The sequence below is a fragment of the Molossus molossus genome, unplaced genomic scaffold (genome assembly GCF_014108415.1).
Source record: "Molossus molossus isolate mMolMol1 unplaced genomic scaffold, mMolMol1.p scaffold_m16_p_2, whole genome shotgun sequence".
In the NCBI taxonomy this organism is placed as follows: domain Eukaryota; kingdom Metazoa; phylum Chordata; class Mammalia; order Chiroptera; family Molossidae; genus Molossus; species Molossus molossus.
Genome location: NW_023425355.1, coordinates 62,584,200 through 62,611,197, shown reverse-complemented (window position 1 = coordinate 62,611,197; position 26,998 = coordinate 62,584,200). Strand labels below are relative to the sequence as shown.

The following is a 26,998-nucleotide window of genomic DNA, read 5'->3' as shown; positions in this document are numbered from 1 at the left end:
TTCTTTTTTGAATGTTTGGTAATACTCCCCCGTGAAGCCATCTGGGCCTGGGCTTTTGTTTTCTTGGAGATTCTTGATTACTTCTTCAATTTCCTTAGTTGTTATTGGTCTGTTCAATTTTTGTATCTCTTCCCGGTCCAGTTTTGGGAGAGTATGTGTTTCTAGAAATTTGTCCATTTCGCTTAGATTGTCGAATTTGTTGCCATGTTATTGTTCATAGTAGTTGTTAACGATCTTTTGTATTTCTGTGGTGTTGGTTGTTACTTCTCTTTCATTTCTGATTTTGTGTATTTGGGTTCTCTCTCTCTGTTTTTCTTGGTGAGTCTAGCTAAGGGTCCATCAATCTTGTTTATCTTTTCTTAAAACAAGCTCTTTGTTTCTACTAATACAGCAGTCCTTTTAACATTTCTTGTAGTGGTTGTTTGGTGCTAATGTATTACCTTAGCCTTTATTTTTTGGTATGGGAAGCTCTTTATTTGACCTTCTATTTTGAATGACAGCCTTGCTGGGTAGAGTAGTCTAGGATTCAGATCCTTGTTTTTCATGACCTTGATTACTTCATGCCATTTCCCTTCTGGCCTGTAGTGTTTCTTGTGAGAAGTCAGCTGAGACCCTTATGGGTTTTTTTGTAGGCAACCTGTTGCTTATCTCTTGCTGCTTTTAGGATTCTCTCTTTGTCTTTAATTTTTTGCATTTTAATTACTATGTGTCTTGGTGTGGGCCTGTTTGAGTTATTGTTTCTTGGAGCTCTCTGTGCTTCTTGAACTTGAATGCCTTCTTCTTTCACCAAATTAGGGAAGTTTTCTTTAAATATATTCTCTAACCCTTGCTCATTTTCTTCTTCTTCGGGGACTCTTATGATGCGAAAATATTACGTTTACAGTAGTCCCACAGTTGTCTTAAGTTGTTTTCCTGTTTTTTTAATCGTTTTTTCTATTTGGTTTCCTGATTGGTTGATTTTTCTACCCTGTCTTCTAATTCACGGATCCGGTTCTCAGCTTCCTCTACTCTCTGTTTAGACCTTCCAATGTTCTTTATTTCCGATATGTCATTCTTGATCTCTTCTTGGTGGTTTTTAATTTCCAGTTGGTTGATTTTCAGCATCTCTCTGTCCTTAATCATGCTGTTGAGCTTCCTCAACATCATGGCTCTGAATTCTACCTTTGTTAACCTGCCTATCTGCTGTACATTGATCTCATCTTTGGTGGAGGTCTGTTGTTATTTCATTTGGCTTTTGTTTCTGTGTTTCATCATATTGTCTATCACAGTGGGCTTTGGAGCCTGCCAAGTTTTCCCTGTGGGTGTTGGTGTTCTGCTGTTTGTGACTTCCTCTCCTGGGTTTAGATGAGCAAGGGAGGACCCACATTAAACACCACTGTCAAGTCTTATTTTCCTGGTTAGATTTCCTAGCCCAGGAATGGTACTGTTATCCTCTAGCTTTTTGTCTGGAGGCTAGTAGTGAGGTTACTTGAAGAGTTTTGGGTTGTCAGTTGATTGAAAAACTTCCTCAGGTTGTCAGCGTAAGGGGATTTTCCGAGGGTTGGGCAGATGCTGGTTGTTAGTAAGCCTCAATTTGCATTTCAGTGGCCCACAGGGTGGGGTTGAATCTCCAAGGGAGGGGCTGCTGCCTCTCCCCAGAGCCCTGGGAAGGATCAAGATGGCCACTGTCCTGCGTGGCTGCAACTCAGCAAAAGCTCTGAGCACCCTCCAAATCCCGAGTTTCCCCACACAGTTCCAGTCCAGTCTGCCCTCTTTCTGCCGGAGCTCAAGGTGAGTGGCTGTGGCTATTTTAGCTTCTCCACAGTGCGGAGCCACTTGGGACTTTAACCCGAGGGCACTGTTCACAGCTAAGACTACTGTTCTATGTGAGCTCCCTGCTCCCCTCTCGTGCCTTCGCAATCCTACCAGCATCAAGTCAGTGTCTCTGGTTATATGGTCCTTGCAAGCTGCTTTTCTGTTGCTTTTTCCTGTAGATTTGTCTATGTTTAGTTGTAATTCCAGTTTTGTCCTGGGAGATGGTCTGTGTACCTTCCTTTTATTCCGCCTCCAGTTTGGAATCCTCTCAGGTTCAGTTTTCGCATCTCTCTCATCTGTCCTTGTGGCTGGAAGCAAAATTCTCCATGATGGCAGAGTCCTGGTATAGGAGAAGCCTGGATTCCTGAGTCATTCCTTGATGGAGAGGTTCCCAGGAGTGCTGCCCAAACTACATTGAGCTTACTGTAAGCAGTTCAATTCAAACAATGTCTGCACATAACCAGTGTATGTAGAACCCGGGATTGAGTCAGTGTCCCTGGTTATGTGGTCCTCTAAGCTGCTTTTCTGTTGCTTTTTCCTGACGATTTATCTTTATTTTCATTGTAATTCCAGTTTGGTCCTGGGAGATGGTCTGTGTAGCTTCCATTCACTCCGCCACCATTTTTGAGTCAGTATTTCTTTTTTTACTGCCTTGTTAGTAGGTTTTTAAAAACTTAATATTAGAGAGATTATGAGAGAGAGAGATAAACATTGATGTGAGAGAGAAACATTGACCTGTTGCCTCCTGCATGGGATCAAACCCACAACCTGGGCATGTGCCCTGATCAGGAATCGACCCAACACCCTTTGGTGCATAGGTCGATGCCCCAACCAACTGAGCCAGCCAGAGCCAGGGCTGTTAGTAGGTTTTGTACTTAAACCACTGCTACATATAACAGTTTTAAAAATATTTACTTTTAAGTTACAATGATATAGCTTCAATCTCTATGAAATATGTATCATAATTAGAAAAAAATATGTATTATAATGAGATTGTAGTAAAACCATCTGATACCCCTAGAGAATGAATACTTTATGATAGGTGTGCATTCTAAACAGTGGAAGCCTTACTGTCATCTCTTTTCATGTTTAATGGAATGCTATAAAATATACTATACATGTTATGTACCTGCCCTCTTAAATCAGTGTGCTGCGTCATCATTGAAAATGCACATGGTGTGAGTCTTTGGGCTGAGTGACTTAGTTTGTCACTTCATACAATGAATGCTGAACCGTACTGGTTTTCTATGTTCAGTGTGCCATACTGGGGATCCTGGGGCTATGGTTTTGAGGTAAAGGTGACTGACTGCTTGCTTCCTTGGAGAGCTGAGTTTCTGTCCTCAGTCTTTTCAGCTTGAGCTCTTTTCCCCTTAGTTGTAAATGTATTTACAGCTCTGTACCCAGAATTATATAATTTCTGTTAGTCACTGCTACTGTAGTCTTTTTCCTTTGACTAAGGGTCCCATCATAGGTGTTTGTGTGCTCTACTACCCTTACCCTCTTATATACAGGGTGGGCCAAAAGTAGGTTTACATTTATTTGTATGAAAAATAATACAATAATTAATAAATAATAATACACGGACAAACTTTCACATACTTACAACTGTAAACCCACTTTTGCCTAACCCTGTATATTATATATATATATTTTGCTTCTCCATTATCCTATCACGTCTAGACTTGTAGCATTTTATGTGAAGATACTTTCCCTTCCATATCCTGGCAGGCAATAAAAACACTGCTTTCCTTTGCCTGATGACTTGATCACAGCATTAGATGCAGTATTCAAGTGCATTACCATTTCTCTACCACTGTCTATATTGCCTGGTGAATATGGGCTCTTTTTGTACTGCCAAACTTTGTTTCTTCTGGGCTTGAGATTTTATAGTATAATGTTGGTAATAGGGATAAATGATATTATTGCTTTTACCATGTATTATAATATTAAAATATAAGGATATATTTAACTAAATCAAGAATATAATGTGGCATTTAGCAATGGGTTTTAACTCTAAAATACCATGTGGTTCTGTTTCTATTTTTTATTTCCACATCTTTATTGTTGGATGTAAAATGTATTACAGATGTTCCACATTTTCCCCCATTTACCCCCTCCTCCCCACTCCTGCCCCCCTCCCACCTTTTCCCAAACTATTGTCCGTGTCCATTGGTTATGCATATAAGTTCTTTGGTTTATTTCTTCTCACCCCCCCAACCCCTTTCCCTTTGAGGTTTGTCAGTCTAGCAATGAATTTGTGTTTCTTAATCCCTTCACCTTTTTCATCCATTCCCCCAACCCCTTCCCAACTGGCAACCAGCAAAATGTTCTTTGTATCTATGAGAATGTTCCTGTTCTTCCTGTTCATTTTGTTTGTAGATTCCATTGTTGATAGATATGTATTCATTGCCATTTTGTTTGTTCATACATTTTATCTTTTTCTTTAAAAAGACCCTTCATCATTTCATATAATAACGGTTTGGTAGTGATGAACTCCTTTAACTTTTTCTTGTCTGGGAAAGTTTTTATATGTCCATCGATTCTAAATGACAGCTTTGCAGGATAGAGTAATTTTGGTTGTAGGTTCTTGGTTTTCATCACTCTGAATATTTCTTGCCACTCCCTTCTGGCCTGCAAAGTTTCTTTTGAGAAATCAGCTGACAGCCTAATGGGAACTCCCTTGTAGGTAACTATCTGCCTTTCTCTTGCTGCTTTTAAGATTCTCTCTTTGTCTTGAACCTTTTGCATTTTGATGATGATGTGTCTTGGTGTGGGCCTCTTGGGGTTCATCTTGTTTGGGACGCTCTGTGCTTCCTGGACTTGTATGTCTGTTTCCTTCACCAAGTTAGGAAAATTTTCTGCCATTATTGTTTCAAACAGGTTTTCGATTTCTTGTTCTCTCTCTTCTCCTTCTGGCACCCCCAAGATGCGAATGTTGGCACGCTTGAAGTTGTCCCAGAGGCTCCTTACACTATCCTCATTTTTTTTGGATTCTTTTTTCTTTTTGCTGTTCTGATTGGGCGTTTTTTGCTTCCTTATATTCCAAATCGATGATTTGCTCCTTGGATTTACGTACTCTATTATTGAAGCTATGTAAATTATTCTTTATTTCAGTTAAAGCCTCCTTCGTTTCTAACTGTGCAGCGATCATTTCTGACTGGTCCTTTTTTATGCTCTTGAGGCCCTCACTGAGTTCATTGAGCATCCTTATAAGCGGTATTTTGAACTCAGCATCTGTTAGGTTGCTTATCTCCATTTCATTTAGTTCTTTTCTTGGGGTTTTGTTCTGTTCTTTCATTTGGGACCTGTTTCTTTGTATCCTCATTTTGGCTGCCTCCCTGTGTTTGTTTCTGTGTATTACTTAATGAGAGGTATGGGGCTCGCTGAGACCCGATGCTGCTCGTTTGAAAGAATTTAGGAAAAACCTGATGCAGGATCCAAGACAGGCCAATCCTATGGTTAAGCAAGTAGCAACAGCTTGGGTGGGCCTGAAAGTTGTGTGGGGCGGGGCCTCAGGGAGTCAGCAGGGCGGGGCTGCCAGTGTGAGCCAGGTTGCTGGAGTCCCAGATATGGCGACTGTCTGCCGCCCCAGGGAAGGGCTCACCAAAGGAACAAAGGCCTCTTACAGCACGTTTGTCCCCGAGAAAGCCCCCTCTCCAGCCCTCGCTCCAGTGCCAAACAGCTCAGTTCTTCCCTGTATTTCTCTGGTGCCCCTCGAGCTGCCTCCCCTCCGAGCTTAGAGGGAGAGAGTCCGACCAGTCCGTGCGCGGGCCCTTTAGGGAGCTGCCTGTGGCTCCAGCCAGGTCAGCTTCCCTGAGCCTCAGTTTCTGCTGGTTTTTCCAGCCAGAAGTTATGGGGATTCTCTTCCTGGCACTGGAAACCTGAGCGGGGCACCTGGTGTGGGACGGGGACCCCCTCAGTCCTCAGGAAGGACCTTCCCAGCCCCGGGAGCCTCCTGATTTTTATCCGCCACACTTGGGTGTGGGACCAGCCCATCGTGCCGCCGCCGCACCCCTCCTACCGGTCTGGATGTAGCTGCTTTTTTTTAAAAATTCCGTAGTTGTAGGACTTCCATTCAGCTTGATTTCAGGCGGTTTTGGATTATGGTTGTTCTGTAGTTTTGTTGTACCTTGGATGTGGTTGTGGGAGAACGTGATACTGCATTTCCCTACGCCGCCATCTTGACCGGAAGTCCTGTTTCTATTTTGTTTGTTAAATTATTTTGTTCATTAGATTCCACCTATTAGTGAGATCACATGGTATTTGTCTTTCTGGCTTATTTCATTTAGCATAATAATCTTCAGGTCCATTCATGCTGTCTCAGAGGGTAGGAGATCTTTCTTTTTACAGCTACATAGTATTCCATTGTATAAATGTACCACAGCTTTTTTATCCAGTCATCCACTGATGGGCACTTGGGCTGTTTCCAGATCTTGGCTATTCTAATCAACAAAATAATTTATCAAACAAAATAGAAGCAGAAGGACAGACACATAGAATAGACTGACAGCTGTCATAGGGGAGGGGATTTAGGGCAGCATGAAAAAAATGGATTAACCAAAAAATATATATGTATATATAACACATAACACAACCAATAGTATGGTGATAGCCAGAGGGAAAGAGGGGTGGGGGTGTGGAAGTGGGCAAAGAGGGGGAAATGGGGACTAAAAGAGACTTTGCTTGGCATGATACGTGCACAGTGCAGTGTGCAGATGATGTTTTATTAACTTGTACACTTGAAACCTGTATGGTTTTATTAACCAACGTCACCCCAATAAACTCAATAAAAAATAAAGTAAAAAACCATGTGGCACATTTAAGGTTTTTATGTTGGTAATATCATGGCAGTAGGAATGTGGAGAGGATCATGTGTCATTCTGGTATTGACTTTATATTGTTTGCTGTTGAAATAACTAAAACTTGACGTGTGTGTATAGCCTTAATTAAAATTTCTCAACAGTTTACTCATAACTCATCTTTTGAATATATAGGTCCCAAGGAATTCTGATATCCCAAATCCAGCTGTGGCTCAAAGAGAGGAACAAAAAAAGATTGATGGAGCTGAACCTCTTACAGCAGAAGAGAATGAAGAAAAGGAAAAACTTCTCACACAAGTAAAATATTTTAAGTGACTGAAATACTTCTAGTCAACTAATAGAACAAAGAAAATATAGATTACTTACTTTTTGTTGTATAGGCCCAGTACCTTGACTGGACACACTAACAGAACTCAGGACTATTTTGTAAGTGTTTAGACCAAATTTCCCTATTTTTTTTTTTTATCCTCACCCGAGGACATTTTTCTATTTTTTTTTTGTTCAGACAGAGTAGGAGGGAGAGAGATGGAGAGGGAGAGAAACATTGACGTGAAAGGGACACATCGAGTGGCTGCCACCCGCACAACCCAACCAGGGCCAGGGACAAACTGCAACCGAGGTACGTCCTTTAGCGGGAACTGAACCCGGGTCTCTCCGGACTGCAGGCCAATGCTCTAACCGCTGAGCCAAACTGGCCAGAGCCCAAATATCCCTATTTTTTATCTCTTTCACAAAATACACCCTTTTGGAAATATTAGGAAATACATTTATGTAAAATGTAGGTGTTAATTGTTAGAAAGAAGACATGTATTTTATTAATTATAATAAGGTCATTTAATTCACTTATGAATCCTGGTAGATAATAATTACTAGCATATTCTTGAAAATTTAAATTTATTTAATTGAGTGATGTGAACTGTCCTCTGAAATTATACTTTACTAATGTTTTATTTAAGGAATAGTTTCGTAATTCTCAAAATGCTTTTTATCTTTTCTTGGAAAGAACTTTAATACAATGATGAGAGATTATTTGAAACTTTTAAAGGTAATCATTGTATAATTAAAAGCTCATAGTTCATAAATAGGGAACATTTCCATTTGAACAAAATATTAATACTTTCTGGTCATTGTTGCTTTAATGAGTTTTATGAGTGTCCTACTTCTAAAATAACCTGTAGAAAATATAAAAAAGTTATAGCATAAAAGACCCTTGGAAAATAATAAACAAAAATGTGTACGGAATGATACCACTTTAGTATAAAAAGTTGCCAAGTAAGATTTATTTATTCAATAAGTTCTTTTGAACAAGATGCAAGGCAAAGTGCTAGGAAATTTTCCACATTAATTATTGAAAGATAGTTTTTATATTTATATCTTATTTATTATATAGGTCTTTTCTTTATTATAACATGTAATTTCATTGAATAAATTTTTACAAATTATATTCTTAAGTTTTTCAAAATATGTTTTTATTGATATTTTAGAGAGAGAGGAAGGGAGAGAGAGATAGAAACATTGATAGGCTGCCTCCTGCATGCCCCCTAGGCTGGGGATCGAGCCCGCATCCTGGGCATGTGCCCTGACTGGGAATCAAAGCTAGACCTCTCAGTCCATAGGACAATACTCAATCCACAGAGCCCCACTGGCTGGGCTATTTATAAGTTTTTTAGCCAAATGCCTGGAAGTCATAAAATTGAGTTTGAAATATAATTGTAGTTGGCTGAATATGAGAATAAAACATTTAAATATTCGTGTTTTATTTTCAAAATTTATTATCTAAACACAAAAATAATGTTATGGTCTTAAATACTACTTGGTTTGCAGTATGTTGTGACTGTATAATATATTGTAAATATACAGTCTCAACTAAGAAATTGTTTAAGTTTGTAAATTGAAGTAAAATAAAAAAATTTCCCCTCCTAGTAGTTGAATTAATCTTTTTATTAATGCTCACCTGAGGATATTTTTTCAAATATTTTCAGAAAGAGTAGGTCGGGGAGAGAGAGAGAGGAGAGAGTGAGAGAAAGATAGAGAGACACATCAATTGGCTGCCTCTTCCACGACCCTGACCAGGGCCAGGGACGAACTGCAATGGAGGTATGTACCCTTGGCCAGAATTGAACCCATGACTCTTTTGTCTTCAGGCCAATGCTCTAATTGCTGAGCCAAACCGGCCAGAGCTGAATTAATCTTCAATCATTTTTATCTGCTGCCTTAAATAATTAAAATTTTTAAAAGTTCAATTTCTTTAAACTAAAAAAAAAACCCATAAGTTCACCTCTTCCTCCTACCCCCCACGGACTCTGGCAACTGCCACTGTTCTCTGTATCTATGAGCTTAGTTTTTTCTTTTTATAGATTCCACATATAAGAGAGATCATTTGTTGTTCTCTGTCTGACTTATTTCACTTAACATAATGCCCTCAAGGTCCATCCATCACAGCTGGCAAAATTTTATTCCTTTTAATGACTGAATAATATTCCATTGTGTGTGTGTGTGTGTATCACAATTTCCCTATCCATTAATTGATGGATACTTAGATTGTTTTCATATTTTGACTATTGTAAATAAAGCTGCAATGAACATGGGGGTGCATATATCTTTTCAAACTAGTGTTTCATTTTCTTTGGATTAATATCCAGAAGTGGAATTGCTAGATCATTTGGTAGTTTTACTTATTTTTTTAATGTTTAATTTTCAACCAAAGATACGTTTTTATTGATTTTTTTAGAGAGAGAGGGAGAGAGAGAGAAAATCATTGATGTGAGAGAGAAATATCGATCGGTTGTCTCCCACATGCACCCTGACCAGGGATGGAACTCGAAACCTAGGTATGTGCCCTGACTGGGAATCGAATCTACAGCCTTTTGGTGAATGGGACCACTCATTCTCCAACCAGCTGTGCCACCCAGCCAGGGCTATTTTTAAATTTTTGATGAACCTCCATACTGTTTTTCATATGGGTTGCACCAATATACATACCCACCAATCACGCACAAGGGTTCCCTTTTCTCTAATTCCTTGCCAACACTTATTTCTATTCTTTTCAGTAATAGCCAATCTAGCAGGTGCAAGGTGATATCTCATTGTGGTTTTAATGTGCATTTCCTTGAAGATTAATGATGTAGATCATCTTTTCTTGTGCTTGTTGGCTATCTGTGTGTCTTGTAGAAAAATGTCTGTTCAGATCTTCTGCCCATTTTTAATCATTAAAAAATTTTTTTTGCTGTTGAGTTGCATGGGTTCTTTATATATTTTAGACCCTTATCAGATACATGATTTGCAGATATTTTATCCCATTTAGTAGGTTGCCTTTTATTTTATTGATGGTTTTGTTTGCTGTGTAGAAACATTTTATTTTGATGTAGTCCCACTTGTTTATTTTTACTTCTGCTGTTTTGCTTTTGGTGTCAGATTAAAAAAAAATCATTTCTAAAACATATGCCAAGGAGTTTGCCATTCATGTTTTCTTCTAGGAGTTTTATGGTTTTAGGTCTTATGTTCAAGTCTTTAATTAATTTAGAGGTAGTTTTTATATTGTATAAGATAGTGGTCCAGTTTCTTTCTTTTGCCTGTGGCTGTCCAATTTCCCCAGCATTATTTATTGAAGAGACTGTACTTTTCCCATTGTATATTCTTGACTTATTTGTCATAAATCACTTGACCATATATGCATGTTTAAAAACTCATGGCAGTACACAGGAAAAATGTGAGGTAATCTGAAATCTTTATCTGCTAAAGGCTAGGGATAGAGTTCTGCACTGTCAAGGATATCACATTTATGTGGGTAGGGACATGAGGAGTGGAAAACAAATTATTGGTCTTACGACTTCACAGCGACATGCTAATAATCCCAAAGAGTTTTAAAACACTGCATGATAAAACTGGTCTTTTAGTAAAGAAATTGAGTGGGCTCAATAAAATTCTGTTTATAAGAATTCCATTTATGAATATAATTTTGAAAAGAATTATTTATATGTTTGGAATGATATAAAGAACTACAAGTTTTTTCTGCTTTTTCTCTTTCCTCCATGTTTTAAAGATATAACGCATCTATATTCCTCCCTTAATTTACATGGGAACAGAGATGTGAAAAAAAACAGTGAAGTTCTGGAATATAAATACTTCAGCATGTATATTAGTATTTTTACTTTAATGCAGGCATTTGTATTTTAATGTAGTAGGCATCTATGAAATATGGGATTAAAAAACTACACAGTATCTTGAACCTATAAATCAGTTTTTAGTACTTGGAGAGAAATACATTCTCTTCATAATAGAAAAGCAGTTATTTTTATTAATAACACTCATTAAAGTTTTTTTCTATTGTAATTTTTTATTTATTAATTTGTTTTTGTTACAGATGTTTCTCATTTTTCCCCCACTGACACCCTCCTGCCCTTCCCCACCAAACCCATCCCCAGCTTTGCTGTCTATGTCCATTGGTCATGCATACATGCATGTAAGTTCTGTGGTTTATCTCTTCCCCTCACCCCCCCCCACACCGCTCTGAGGTTTGTCAGTCTCTACCCCACCTCTATGTCTCTGGGTTAATTTTGTTCAGCACTTTGTTTATTTCATTATATTCGACAAATAAGTGAGATCATGTGATATTTGTCTTTCTCTGCTTGGCTTGTTTTGCTTAGCATAATACTCTCCAGGTCCTTCCATACCATCTCAAAGTATAAGAGATCTTTCTTTCTTACAGCTGAATAGTATTCTACGGTGTACATGTACCACAGCTTTTTAATCCATTCATCTACTGATACACACTTGGGTTGTTTCCAGATCTTAGCTATTGTAGACAGTGCTGCTTTGAACATAGGGGCACATATGTTCTTTTTGATTGGGGTTTCAGGTTTCTTAGGGAATATACCTAAAAGTGGGATCACTGGGTCAAATGGCAGTTCAATTTTTAACTTTTTGAGGTAACAACATAGTGTTTTCCACAGTGGCTGCATCAGTCTGCATTCCCACTAGCAGTGTACTGGAGTCCCCTTTTCTCCACACCCTCACCAACACTTGTTGTTTGATGATTTGTTGATGGCGGCCATTCTGACAGGTGTGAGGTGATAACCTCATATTTGTTTTAATTTTCATCTCTCTGATTAGTGATGTTGAGCATTTATTCATATGTCTCTTGGCTATTTGTATGTCCTTTTTGGAGAGGTGTCTATTTAGGTCCTCGCCCATTTTTTAATTGGGTTCTTTGTCTTCTTTTTCTTGAGTTGTATGAGCACTCTATATATTTTGGAAATTAACCCCTTATCTGATGCATCACTGGCGATTATGGTCTCCCATATAGTGGGATTCCTTTCCGTTTTGATGGTTGTTTCTTTTGCTGTGCAGAAGCTTTTTAGTTTGATGTAGTCCCATGTGTTCATTTTCTCCTTTGTTTCTGTTGCCTTAGGTGATGTATCAGTGAAAATTCTGCTGCGTAAGATGTCCAAAATTTTGTTGCCGACATTTTCTTCTAGGATTTTTATGGATTCATGGGTCACATTGAAGTTTTTTTTATCCATTTTGAGGTTAATTTTGTGTATAGTGTAAGTTGATGGTGTAGTTTTATTTTTTTTTGCAAGTACCTGTCCAATTTTCCCAAAACCATTTACTAAAGAGGCTCCATTGTATGCTCTTGCCTCCTTTGTCAAATATTAATTGAGCATAATGTTTTGGGTGCATTTCTGGGTTCTCTGTTCTGTTCCACTGGTCTATATGCCTATTCTTGTGCCAAGACCAGGCTGCTTTGATTACAGTAGCTTTGTAGTATGTCCTGATATTCGGTATTGTGATCCCACCTACTTTGTACTTCTTTTTCAAGATTGCTGTGGCTATTTGGGGTCTTTTTGGGTTCCATATGAACTTTCGAAGTATTTGTTCTAGTTCTGTGAAATATGTCGTTGGTACTTTGATGGGGATTGCATTGAATCTGTAGATTGCTTTGAGTAGTATGGACATTTTATTTTTTTATTTTTTTTTATCCTCACCCGAGGACATTTTCCCATTTTTTGTACAGATAGAGTGGGAGGGAGAGAGAGGAAGAGAGAGAGAGAGAGAGAAACATCGATGTGAAAGGGACACATCGAGTGGCTGCCACCCGAACGACCAACCAGGGCTGGGGACAAACTGCAACCAAGGTACATGCCCTTAGCGGGAACCGAACCCGGGTCTCTCCAGACTGCAGGCCAATGCTCTAACCGCTGAGCCAAACTGGCCAGGGCAGTATGGACATTTTAATGATGTTAAGTCTTCTAATCCATGAACAACGTATGTGCTTCCACTATTTTATATCTTCCTCTATTTCTTTTTTCAATGTCCTCTAGTTTTCTGCAAATGGTTTTTTTTTTATTTCTTTGGTTAAGTTTATTCCTAGGTATCTTAATTTTTTTGCCGCAATGGTAAATGGGATTGTTATTTCAGTTTCTCTTTCTGTGAGTTCATCATTGGTGTATAAGAATGCCGTCAATTTCTTGATGTTAATTTTGTATCCTGCTACTTTGCCGAATTCATTTATTAAGTCTAGTAGATTTTTCATGGAGTCTTTAGGGTTTTCTATGTATAATATCATGTCATCTGCAAATAATGACAGTTTCACTTTCTCCTTTACAATTTGGATCCCTTTTATTTTTTCTTCCTGTCTGATTGCTGTGGCTAAGACTTCCAGTACTATGTTAAATAAGAGTGGTGAAAGTGGGCATTCCTGTCTTGTTCTCGTTCTTTAAGGGAATGCTTTTAGTTTTTGCCCATTGAGTGTGATGTTGGCTGTAGGTGTTTCATATATGGCCTTTATTATGTCGAGATATGATCCTTCTATTCCCACATTGCTGAGAGTTTTTTATCAGAAATGGATGCTGGATTTTGTCGATGGCTTTTTCAGCATCTATTGATATGATCATGTGTTTTTTATTCTTCATTTTATTTACGTGGTGTGTCACATTTATTGATTTGCGAATATTGTACGAGGCTTGCATCCCTGGGGTGAATCCCACTTGGTTATGGTGAATAATTTTTTTGATGTATTGCCGGATTTGATTTGGTAGTATTTTGTTCAGAATTTAGGCGTCTATGTTCATCAGGGATATTGGCCTGTAGTTTTCTTTCTTTGTAGTGTCTTTTTCTAGTTTTGGAATTAGAATTATGCTGGCTTCATAAAACAAATTCGGAAGTCTTCCTTCTTCTTGAATTTTTTGAAATAGTTTGAGGAGAATGGGAGTTAATTCTTTTTTGAATGTTTGTTAAAACTCCCCCATGAAGTCATCCCGCTCTGGGCTTTCGTTTGCTGGGAGAGTCTTGATTACCTCTTCAATTTCCTTAGTTGTTATTGGTCTGTTCAAGTTTTCTAGGTCTTCCCCGTCCAGTTTTAGGAGAGTATGTGTTTCTAGAAATTCGTCCATTTCGCTTAGGTTGTTCAATTTGTTGCCATATAATTGTTCACAGTAGTTGTTAACAATATTTTGTATTTCTGTGGTGTTAGTTGTTACTTCACCTGTTTCATTTCTGATTTTGTGTATTTGTGTTCTCTCTCTTTGTTTCTTGGTGAGTCTAGCTAAGGGTCCATCAGTCTTTTAGAAAAACCAGCTGTTTGTTACATTGATCCTTTGAATTGTTCTTTTGGTCACTATGTCATTTATTTCTGCTCTGATCTTTACTATTTCCTTCCTTCTACTTGCTCTGGGGTTTTCTTTTTGTTTGCTTTCTAGTTTTATATGTTGTGATGATAGGTAGTCTATTACAAATTTTTAATGTTTCTTGAGGTAGGCCTATATAGTGCTATGAACTTCCCTCTCAGAACTGCTTTCGCTGCATTCCATAGGTTTTGTGTTGTTGTGTCTTCATTTTCATTGTTTTCCAGGATATTTTTAATTTTTTCCTTGCTCTCCTCTGTCACCCATTCACTGTTTGATAACATGCTGTTTAGCCTCCATGTTTTCCAATGTCTTTGCATGTTCTTGTTGCAAGTGATTTCTAGTTTTATGCCATTGTGATCTGAGAGGGTGCTTGATATGATTTCAATCTTCTTGAACTTTTAGAGACTTAGTTTGTGTCCTAACATGTGGTCTTTCTTTTAGAATGTCCCATGTGCACTTTAGAAGAATGTGAATTCTGCAGTTTTGGGGTATAATTCTCTGTAGATATCTATTAAATCTATTTGGTCTGGTGCTTCATTTAGAGTCTGTGTTTCCTTGCTAATTTTTTGTCTAGAGGATCTATCCAGTGATGCCAGCAGGGTGTTGAAATCTCCTGCTATGATTTTATTGCAGTTCATTTCTTCTTTGAAGTCCTTCTGACGATTTTTAATATATTTTGGCGCTTCAATATTGGGTGCATATATGTTTACCAAGGTTATATCTTCTTGTTGGATAGATACTTTTCATATTATATAGTGGCCTTCTTTGTTTCTAGTTATGCTACGCCAGCTTTTTTTCCCTTTCCATGTGCTTGGAAGATTTATTTCCATCCCTTCACTTTCAAACTATGTGAATCTTTTGTGGTGAGGTGGGTCTCTTATAATCAACATATATATGAGTTATGCTTTCTTATCCAATCAGCTACTCTGTGGCTTTTTATTGGAGCATTCAATCCATTTACAGTTAAGGTGATTATTATTTTTTTTAATCTTTATTGTTGAAAGTAGAATGTATTACACATGTTCCTCATTATTCTCCCATTGACCCCCTCCTCCCCACTCCCGCCCCCCTCCCGCCTTTTCCCACACTATTGTCTGTGTCCATTGGTTATGCATATAAGTTCTTTGGTTTATTTCTTCCCACCCCCCAGCCCCTTTCCCTTTGAGATTTGTCAGTCTAGCAATGAATTTGTACTTCTTAATCCCTTCACCTTTTTCACCCATTCCCCCAACCCCTCTGCCATCTGGCAACCAACAAAATGTTCTCTGTATCTATGAGAATGTTTCTGTTCTGCCTGTTCATTTTGTTTGTAGATTCCATTATTTTTTTTGTTTTTTTTTATCCTCACCCGAGGACATTTTTCCATTTTTTGTACAGATAGAGTGGGAGGGAGAGAGAGGAAGAGAGAGAGAGGGAAACATCGATGTGAAAGGGACACATCGAGTGGCTGCCACCCGCACGACCCAACCAGGGCCGGGGACAAACTGCAACTGAGGTATGTGCCCTTAGCGGGAACCGAACCCGGGTCTCTCCGGACCGCAGGCGGACGCTCCAACCGCTGAGCCAAACCGGCCAGGGCGTAGATTCCATTGTTGATAGATATGTATTCATTGCCATTTTGTTTGTTCATATATTTTATCTTTTTCTTCAAAAGACGCTTCATCGTTTCATATAATAACAATTTGGTGGTGTTGAACTCCTTTAACTTTTTCTTGTCTGGGAAACTCTTTATATGGCCATCAATTCTAAATGACAGCTTTGCAGGATAGAGTAATCTTGGTTGTAGGTTCTTGCTTTTCATCACTGTGAATATTTCTTGCCACTCCCTTCTGGCCTGCAAAGTTTCTTTTGAGAAATCAGCTGACAGACTAATGGGAACTCTCTTGTAGGTAATTAGCTGCCTTTCTCTTGCTTCTTTTAAGATTCTCTCTTTGTCTTGAACCTTCTGCATTTTGATGATGATGTGTCTTGGGTGAGACTCTTGGGGTTCATCTTGTTTGGGACTCTCTGTGCTTCCTGGACTTGTATGTCTGTTTCCTTCACCAAGTTAGGAAAGTTTTCTGCCATTATTGTTTTAAACAGGTTTTCAATTTCTTGTTCTCACTCTTCTCCTTCTGACACCCCCAGATGCGAATGTTGGCACGCTTGAAGTTGTCCCAGAGGCTCCTTACACCATCCTCATTTTTTTGGATTCTTCTTTTTTTTTTTTTTTCCTGTTCTGATTGGGCGTTTTTTGCTTCCTTATATTCCAAGTTTGCTTCTTGGATTTACGTACTCTACCATTGAATCTGTGTAAATTATTCTTTATTTCAGTTAATGCCTCCTTCATTTCTGACTGTGCATCCATCATTTCTGACTGGTCCTTTTTGATGCTCTTGAGGCCCTCACTAAGTTCACAGAGGTTTTAAGTTCATTGAGGTCCTCACTAAGTTCATTGAGCATCCTTATAAGCTGTATTTTGAACTCAGTATCTGTTAGGTTGCTTATCTCCATTTCGCTTAGTTCTTTTCCTGGAGTTTTGTTCTGTTCTTTCATTTCGGACCTGTTTCTTTGTCTCCTCATTTTGATTGCCTCCCTGTGTTTGTTTCTGTGTATTACTTAACGAGCGGTATGGGGCTAGCTGATACCAGATGCTGCTTGTTTGAAAGAAGTTAGGAAAACCTGAAGCAGGGTCCAAGACAGGCCTATCCTATGGTTAAGCACCTTGCAACAGCTTGGGTGGGCCTGAAAGTTGGGTGGGGCGGGTCCTGAGGGAGTCACCAGGGCGGGGCTACCAGTGTGAGCCAGGTTGCTGGAGTCCCTGATATGGGGGCTGTTTCCTGCCCCAGGGAAGGGCTCACCAAAGGAACAAAGGTGTCTTACAGCACGTTTGTCCCCGAGAAAGCCCCCTCTCCAGCCCTCGCTCCAATGCCAAACAGCTCAGTTCTTCCCTGTATGTCTCTGGTGCCCCTCGTGCTGCCTCCCCTCCAAGCTTAGAGGGAGTGAGTCCGATATGTCTATGCGCAGGCCCTTTAAAAGGAGGTGCCTGGGGCTCCTGCCGTGTGTGCTTCCCTGAGCCTCAGTTCCTGCTGGGTTTTCCAGCCAGAAGTTATGGGGACTTCTCTTCCTGGCACTGAAACCTTGAGTGGGGCACCTGATGTGGGACGGGCACCCCTCAGTCCTCAGGGAGGACCTTCCCAGCCGAGGTATCCTGATTTTTTCTGCCACACATGGGTGTGGGGCCAACCCATCGTGCCTCCGCCCATCGCGCCTCCGCCCCTCCTACCAGTCTGAATGTGGCTGCTGCTTTAATTTCGTAGTTGTAGGACTTCCATTCAGCTTGATTTCAGGTGGTTTTGAATGATGGTTGTTCTGTAGTTTAGTTGTAACTTTGATGTGGTTGTGGGAGGACGTGATACCGAGTTTCCATATGCCGCCATCTTGACCGGAAGTCCCTAAGGTGATTATTGATATGTACTTATTTATTGCCATTTTTGTTTAGTGTGGTTATATTTTTCTTCCTATTTCTTCTACTAATTCCAGCATTCCTTTTAACATTTCTTGCAGTGCTGGGTTGGTGCTAATGTATTCCCTCAGCCTTTTTTTTTTGGTCTGGGAAGCTCTTTATTTGACCTTCTATTTTGAATGATCGCCTTGCTGTGTAGAGTAACCTTGGATTCAGATCCTTGTTTTTCATGACCTTGATTACTTCATGCCATTCCCTGTGGGCCTGTAGTGTTTCTGTTGAGAAGTCCACTGATAGCCTGATGGGGATTTCTTTGTAGGTAACCTGTTGCTTATCTCTTGCTGCTTTTAGGATTCTCTGTTTGTCTTGAATTTTTGGCATTTTGATTATTATGTGTCTTGGTATGGGCCTGTTTGGGTTTTTGTTACTTGGGGCTCTCTGTGCTTCTTGAACTTGAGTGCCTTCTTCCTTCACCAAATTAGGGAATTTTTCTGTCACTATTTTTTCAAATATATTCTCTAACCTTTGCTCATTTTCTTTTTCTTTGGGGACTATTATGATGTGTATATTATTACGTTTCCAGTTGTCCTACAGTTCTCTTAAGCTATCTTTCTGTTTTTTCATTGTTTTTCCCTTTTGGTTTTATGATTGGTTGTTTTTTTTTCTACCGTATCTTCTAATTCAGTGGTCCAGTCGTCATTTTCCTCTACTCTGCTGTTTAGTCCTTCCAGTGTGTTCTTAATATCTGCTATGTCATTCTTCATTTCTTCTTGGTGTTTTTTTTTAATCCTCATCTGAGGACATTTTTTCAAATTTTGTTCAGATAGAGTGGAAGGGAGAGAGAGGAAGAGATAGAGAGAAACATCGATGTGAAAGGGACACATCGAGTGGTTGCCACCCACATGACCAACCAGGTCTGGGGACAAACTGCAGCTGAGGTATGCGCCCTTAGCGGTAACTGGACCTGGGTCTCTCTGGACCGCAGACCAGTGCTCTAACCGTTGAGCAAAACTGGCCAGGGCTCTTTTTGGTGTTTTTTAATTTGCAGTAGGTTGATTTTCAATGTTTCTATGTCTTTACTCATTGTGCTGATGTCCTTACACATGCTGTTGAGCTTTCTCAAGATCATGGCTCTGAATTTTAGCTCTGTCAACTTGCTTAACTGCATTTCATTTATCTCATCTTTAGTAGAGGTCTCTTGTTTTTTCATTTGGGATTTGTTTCTTTCTTTCACCATTTTGGCTATCTCAGTGGGTTTTGGAACCTGTCAAATTTTCCCTGTTTGTGTTGGTGTTCTGCTGTTTGTGGCTCCCTCTACTGGGTTTTGATGAGCGAGGGAGGACCCACATATAACACCAATTTCAAGTCTTACTTTTCTGGGTAGATTTGCAATCCCAGGAGTGGTTCAGCTATCCTCTAGCTTTTTGCCTGGAAGCTATTAAGAGTGGTTACTTGAAGATCCTTCGATTATCATTTGAATGAAAAACTCCCTCAGGTGTTCACTGTAAGGGGATTTCTGGAGGGCGTGGCAGATGCTGGTTGTTAATAGGTCTCAATTTGCATTTCAATGGCCACAAGTTGGGGTTGAATCTCCAAGGGAGGGGCGGCCACCTCTCCCCAGAGCCCTTGGAAGGAGTAAGATGACCACAGTCCTGTGTGGCTGCATCTCATCCATAGCTCTGAGCGCCCTCTGAATCCCAAGTGTCCCACACAGTTTCAGTCCAGTCCACCCTCCCTCTGCTAGAGCCCAAGGTGAGTGGCTGTGACTATTTTAGCACTCTGTCCAGGCTCTGTGCTGTGGAGCTGCTTGGGAATTTAACCTTGAGGGTGTTGCTCACAGCTAAGACTGCTGCTGTCTGTGGGCTCCCAGCCCCTCCCTCATGCCTTCGCAATCCTACCAAGATCGTTTCAGTGTCCCTGGTTATATGGTCCTCAGAAGCTGCTTTTCTGTTGCTTTTTCCTGATGATTTGTCTTTATTTTAGTTGTAAATCCAGTTTGGTCCTGGGAGATGGTCTGTGTATGTTCCATTCACTCCGCCACCATTTTGGAATCCCTCATTCAACTTTTGATAACAAAAACTTGGATTTTATGAGGAGAAACATTTAAGTCTTTTAAACTGTTTTAATGTATCATTGTATAGAAGTAAATAGAACAATAAATACATTTGTTAATTTAACCTTGGTTGATGATGCTTAGTTTTTTGTTCACAGGGATTCACAAACTGGACTAAGCGAGATTTTAACCAATTTATTAAAGCTAATGAGAAGTATGGAAGAGATGACATTGATAATATAGCTCGAGAGGTGGAGGGAAAATCCCCTGAGGAGGTCATGGAGTATTCAGGTTTGTATATAACTTGAAACATGGTTACTTGTAATCTTATTCATTTCATTAGTGTCCATTTAATTGTGCCATTGTTTAGAGATCTTTTAAGCTTTTATGACTAAAGTACAGGTGAGAGTATAAAATATAATTGTATTTCTATGAAATGATTTGAATATCACCCTGGCTGGTTTCGCTCAGTGGTTAGAGTGTTGGCTCACCGACCAAAGTGTTGTGGTTTGATTCAGGTCAAAGGCGTGTACCTCAGTTGGGGTTTGTTTCTGGCCCTGGTCGGGTTGTGGGGGAGGCAGCCAGTTGATGTATCGCTCTTATATTGATGTTTCTTTCTCTTTCTCCCTCCCACTCTATCTGATGATAAATGGAAAAATATCCTCGGATGAGGATTAAAAGAAAAGATTTTAAGATTTATCAAAACAAAGTGAATGCCATTGTCCTCAGTAGTTAGCTAATGGAGCCAAGTAAAGCCCTAATGAAACAAGGCTATTGAATGAGCATTGACAAAATAAGGTTCTAACTCTCCCACTTCTGGAATTTGTTCCTCTTCTAAGTCTGAGACTTTAGGTTCAGCATATTGAATTAGTGTTTCTATGTCATCCTTGAAGTAGAGAATTCCCATTAGGCCCTTTTAGATCCTCAGACACCATCAGGGTTCCAGTCAACTCCAGGCAGGTCATGCGGGTTCCATTAACTTCAGATAAGCTGGAATAGATCTAAAAAGAGTGCTTAAATAAATCTGTTAATTGATACTAGAATCATTTCTCTCTCACTCAGCTGTGTCTTTGGTCTTGACCAGAACTAGATTAGCTGCTGAAGCACATGGAGTTAATTTAATCCTCATGCCACAGCATATTCAACCCCAGGCTTCTGAAAAGAAAAGCTCATTAAAAATAGCCAATTATGTCTAGGAAATTCACTATATTTAGAATAGAAAGTTTCTAACTTTTAAATAGGTTGAGATCTTAAATGTAGTCTGAATATTAGCTGTTTAGAATCTAGCCCCTCAAATCCTGTTTAGTTTATCAACTCAAATTCTGCAGGGAGGAAACATTACAATACTAATAAGTATATTAAGAATTAATACAAGCTAGGATCAGTTCTTAAGCTATCTGTAGTGCAAGTGCTCAAAGAAATTCAGATTTAATTAGAGAATACTTTTTGTTTTCTTTTGGAAATATGAAAGTGTCTTCTGGTATTTACTAGGGACTTTAGACGTTGATTATATTGAGTTTTTATTTGATATAATATAAATTAAGTTAACTCCCTTTTTTCCTTGATACCAGCATATTTCTATTACTCTTAAGCTTTATTACATAACTTTGGAGCATTTGAGGGCTTAGAGAGGGGAAACATAGATAAGAGAGAAATTTTAGCAGCAAGAGTTGAGTTAAAAGTGTAAAAGGATATGTGTAGAGTGAATTTTCTGAAGTAGAAGTCTTCAAAATTGCATCAGTATATATGAAGTTGCAAGAAAATAAGTTACTCAAGAAGATACCATGTTAGGTGTTCCCTCAAATTTGACACCAGACTTGGTGGCATGACTAGCTCAGGACAGCTTAATTGGGGGTGTGTCAGAGGGTGGGGAGATTGGAATGGGTTTATGTAGCTGGTTACAATAAGAAATGAAATGGGTAAAATTGGCTGTTCATGCCATCTTATGTATTTTATACATAGCAGGCATTTCAATATGTGTTAAATGTATAAGTGAGAGAATGAATAAATGAATACAGGTGCTTATTAAAATCAGAGAGTGCTAACATTCCTTTCTTTTTTTAATCCTCACCTTAATATAGGTTTTTATTGATTTTTAGAGAGGAAGGGGGAGGAAGAGAGGGAGAGATAAATATCCATCAGATTGCCTCCTGTACACACTCTGACTGGTTATGTGCCCTGACCAGGAATCAAAACCACAACATTTTGGTGTATAGGACCAGGCTCCAACCAACTGAGCCATAGTGGTGAGGGCAACATTTCTTCCTTGATAGGCTCTAAAAATGAAAAAAAAATTGAGAGTATGTCATTAAAAAGGCTTTTCACTGAAGTTATATTAATGAATATTAATGCAGCCAGATTATTTAGCTAATTTATAACATTAGGATGGCTTGGGTTTTGTTTTATTTTTTAGAGAAAAGGCTGTTCCACATAAGTTTTAAAAAATAAGCTACAGATCACTGGAAATACTGTAAGATCAGTGAAGCAACAGCTTCAGTAGAAATCGCTGCTTCATAGGAAGTTTGAATGATCTGTTGATAATGGTTTTATTTTTGCTTTTGCTCTCTAGGAAACTATGTTCTTTAAGTTAATATGGTCACTCTCCTGTTTCACTTTATGTGTTTGGTCCCTTCTATATCATATTTGAATAAAATCATAGCTTAAATCAGTATCAGTAGTATCATGTAATTTAGGATGGATAATTGAAAAATGCCATAATATTTCATGAAAGGAAACTCATTAACCGAAAACCTTCTTGTTGATGGCCTTACTTATAAATGAAAAGTTAGGGTAGTTAATAATTGAACATATTATATACAGATTAATCTGAACCTTAATTTTATTTAATTTATTTTTTTAATAATTTATTTTTGTTACAGATGTTTTTCCTTTTCCCCCATTGACACCCTACTCCTGATCCCGCCAAGCATTGTTGTCTATGTCCATTGGTTATACATACCTGCATAAAAGTTCATTGGTTTATCTCTTCCCTCCCCCCAACCCCTCTTCTGGGGTTTGTTAGTCGGTACCCCACTTCTATGTCTCTGGGTCTATTTTGGCCTTTATTATGTTGAGATATTGTCCCTCTGTTCCTACATTGCTGAGTGTTTTTATCACAAATGGGTACAGAATTTTTGTCAAATGCTTTTTTAGCATCCTTTGATATGATCATATGATTTTTATCTTCCATTTTTTTATGTGGTGTATCACATTTATTGGTTTGTGAATATTGTACCAGTCTTGCATCCCTGGGATGAATCTCACTGGGTCATGGTGAATAATTTTTTTAATGTATTGCTGGATCTGATTTGCTAATATTGTGTTAAGGAGTTTTGCATCTATTCGTGATAGATTTTGACTTCAAGTTTTCTTTACTTGTAATGTCTTTATCTGATTTTAGAATTAGAATTATGCTGACCTTATAAAATGAGTTTTGAAGTCTACCTTCTTGGATTTTTTGGAATAGTTTGAGGAGAATGGGTGTTAGATCTTTTTTGAATTTTTGGTAATATTCCCCAGTGAAGCTGTCTGGGCCTGTGCTTTTGTTTTCTGGGAGTTTCTTGATTATATCGTCAATTTCCTTATTTGTTTTTGGTCTGTTCAAGTGTTCTGTCTCTTCCTGGTTCAGTTTTGGGAGACTGTGTGTTTCTAGAAATTTGTCCATTTCGCCTAGATTGTCCAATTTGTTGGCATATAATTGTTCATAGTGTTTTGATGATCCTTTGTATTTCTGTGATTTCAGTTGTTACTGCTTCCCTTTCGTTTTTGATTTTGTTTATTTGGGTCCTCTCTTTTTGTTCCTTGGTGAGTCTAGCTAAGGGTCCATTAATCTTGTTTATCTTTTAAAAAAACTAGCTCTTTGTTTCATTGATCGTTTGAATTGTATTTTTAGTCTCTATGTTGTTTATTTTTGCTCTGACCTTTAGTATTTTTTTTCCTTCTGCTTGCTCTGGGGTTTTTTTGTTGTTTACCTTCTAGTTCTTTAAGTTGTAGGGTTAGAAAGTCAGTTACCAGTTTTTCTTGTTTCTTGAGGTAGGCTTGTAGTGCTATGAACTTCTCTCTCAGGGCTGCTTTCCTTATGTTCCATAGATTTTGTATTGTTGTGTGTTCATTGTCATTGATTTCCAGGTTTTTTTTTTAAACTTTTTTCTTGATCTTCTTGGTAACCCATTCATTGTTTAATAATATGCTATTTAGACTCCTTGGGTTTGAATGTTTTTGTGGTAATTGATTTCTAGTTTCATGCCATTGTTATCTGAGAATATGCTTGATATTATTTCAATCTTCTTGAACTTGTAGAGACTTAGTTTGTGTACTAACATGTGGTCTGTCTTTGAGAATGTCCCATGTGCTCTTGAGAATGTGTTTTCTGCAGTTTTGGGTTGTAATTCTCTGGAGACATCTAATAAATCCATTTGGTCTAGTGCATCATTTCGAGTCTCTGATTCCTTGTTAAATTTTTGTCCAGAAGATCTATCCTGTGATGTCAGTGCGGGTGTCAAAGTCCCCTCCTATGATTCTACTGCTGTTGTTTTTTCCTTTGAGATCTTCCAGAAGATTTTTAATATAGTTTGGTGATCCTATGTTTGGTGCATATATGTTTACCAAGGTTATATCCTCCTGCTGGATAAATCCTTTCAATATTATACAGTTGCCTTCTTTGTCTCTAGTTATGGCCTTCATTTTGAAGTCTATTTTAATGGGTATGGATATTTCTACCCCAGGTTTTTTTTTTTTTTTCTTTCCATTTGCTTAGAAAACTTTTTTCCATCCCTTCGCGTTTCACCTATGTGAGTCTTGTTGTGAGGTGGGTCTCTTGTAAACAACATATATATAAGTATAAGTCATGTTTTTTTATCCCTTCAGCTAATCTGTGTTTTTAATTGGAGTGTTTAATCCATTTACATTTAAGGTTATTATTGATATGTACTTTTTTATTGTCATTTTTGTTTATTATGGTTATATATCTCTTCCTGTTTCTTCTTATTTCAGCAGTCCTTTTATCATTTCTTAGAGTGCAGAATTGATGGTAATATATTTCCTTAGCCTTTTTCTTGGTCTGGGAAGCTCTTTATTTCACCTTCTATCTTGAATGTTAGCCTTGCTGGATAGAGTAGTTTTGGATTCAGATCCTTGTTTTTCATTACCTTGATTACTTGATGCCATTCCCTCTGGCCTGTCGTGTTTTTCTTGAGAAGTCATCTGATAGCCTTAAGGGGGTTCCTTTGTAGGTAATCTGTTGCTTATTTCTTGCTTCCTTTGGGATTCTCTCTTTGTCTTTAATTTTGGGCATTTTAATTATTATGTGTCTTGGTATGGCTTCTTTGGGTTCTTACTTGGGGCTCTCTGTGCTTCTTCAACTTGTATGCCTTTTCCTTCACCAAATTAGAAAATTTTTCTGTCACTACTTCAGATATATTCTCTAACCCTTGCTCATTTTCTTCTTTTTCTGGTACTCCTATGATGCGGATATTGTTACGTTTCATGCTGTTCTACAATCCTCTTAGGCTGTCTTCCTGTTTTTTAATTGTTTTTTTTTTTTTTTTCTTTTTGGTTCTGTGATTTTTTTCTATTATGTCTTTTAATTTACTGATCCATCCTCAGCTTCTCCTCTGCTGATTATTCCTTCCAATGTGTTCTTTATTTGTGCTGTGTCATTCTTCATTTCTGCTTGGTGGTTTTTCATTTCCATTTGGTTGAATTCAATGTTTCTATATTTTTACTCATGCTATTGAGCTCTTTACTCATACTGCTGAGCTTCCTTATAATCATTACTCTGAACTCTACCTCTGAAATCTTAATTCCATTTCATTGATCTCTTCTCCTTTAGAATTCTCTTGTTCTTTCATTTGGGATTTGTTTCTTTGTTTCACCATTTGGGCTGTTTCAGAGCCTGCCAAATGTTCCCTGTGGTTGTTGTTCTGCTGGTTGTGGCTCCCTATACTGGTTTTGGATGAGTGTAGAAGGACCCACATTAAACACCACTATCAAGTCTTACTTTCCTGGGTAGATTTGCAAGCCAAGGAAAGGCTGAATCTTAATCTTAAACATTATAATTTTACTGGATCCTTTTCTGTTAATTATTTTTCTGCAGTTCTGTGGATTCTTTTTCTTAAGATGATAGTATCCTAAAGTAATATCTGTTTTTCAGCTGTATTTTGGGAACGTTGCAATGAATTACAGGACATTGAGAAAATTATGGCACAAATTGAACGTGGTGAAGCAAGAATTCAACGAAGGATCAGTATCAAGAAAGCCCTGGATGCCAAAGTACTATATTTCATAATTGTAAAATCATTATTGTTTTAATTTATATCGTGATTAGCTTTGACTTATAGTGCACATTTAGTTAAAGCACTAATTTGTTCATATCCACAGATTGCAAGATACAAGGCTCCATTTCACCAGTTACGTATTCAGTATGGAACCAGTAAAGGAAAGAACTATACTGAGGAAGAAGATAGATTCTTGATTTGTATGTTACACAAAATGGGCTTTGATAGAGAAAACGTGTATGAAGAATTAAGACAGTGTGTAAGGAATGCTCCTCAGTTTAGATTTGACTGGTTTATCAAGTCTAGAACTGCCATGGTATGTGTTCCTTTCTAACTTATTTATTCCAACTTTTAATTTGATAATTTCAAATATTATATATCCTTCACTTAGATTCTCTAATTGTTAACATTTAGCACGTTGGCTTTCTCCCCCACCCATATATTTGTATATATACTTATACCTACATACATGCAATCTATATATATATATGTAGCACCTATATTTTGAATTTAGAAATACATATCTATTTCATATTTATAAATATACATATCTATATTTCTGAACCATTTGAAAGTATGTTGCACACATTATTAGTGTTCACCTCTAAATACCTCTGTATTCATCTAAAAATAAGGACATTTTCCTACATAACCACCATATGATTATTCTACCTAAAAATGTTAACAATTTATCCGGTGTACAGTCCATGTACAAAATTTCTAATTGTACTTAAAGTATTTTTCATAGCTTTTTAAACTTGATGATCTGGTTAAAGTTCACATATTACATTTGACTATTTAGTATCTTTAGTCTCTTGTTCTCTCTCCTTTTTTTTAAATCCTCACCTGAGGATATATTTTTATTGATTTTAGAGAGAAAGAAAAGGAGAAAGAGAGGGAGGGGAAGGGAGATGTGAGAGGGAAACATTGATTGGTTGCTTCCTATATGTGCCCCAACTGGGGATCAAACCTATAACCTGGGT

At 38.1% G+C, this 26,998-nt stretch overlaps 1 protein-coding gene across 5 annotated transcripts in view; it reads left to right on the top strand.

The window, feature by feature from the left end:
* Positions 1-26,998, top strand: part of SMARCA1 (SWI/SNF related, matrix associated, actin dependent regulator of chromatin, subfamily a, member 1) — a 118,020-nt gene that overhangs the window by 59,699 nt on the left and 31,323 nt on the right. For 4 of the 5 annotated variants that reach the window (XM_036270587.1, XM_036270586.1, XM_036270589.1 and 1 more), the window contains 4 exons: positions 6,789-6,911; positions 19,899-20,031; positions 25,892-26,010; positions 26,119-26,331. In XM_036270587.1, coding sequence (XP_036126480.1) covers positions 6,789-6,911; positions 19,899-20,031; positions 25,892-26,010; positions 26,119-26,331 — 588 coding nt within the window. The remainder of the gene's footprint in view (positions 1-6,788; positions 6,912-19,898; positions 20,032-25,891; positions 26,011-26,118; positions 26,332-26,998) is intronic. The other variant, XM_036270590.1, reaches the window with a different exon arrangement.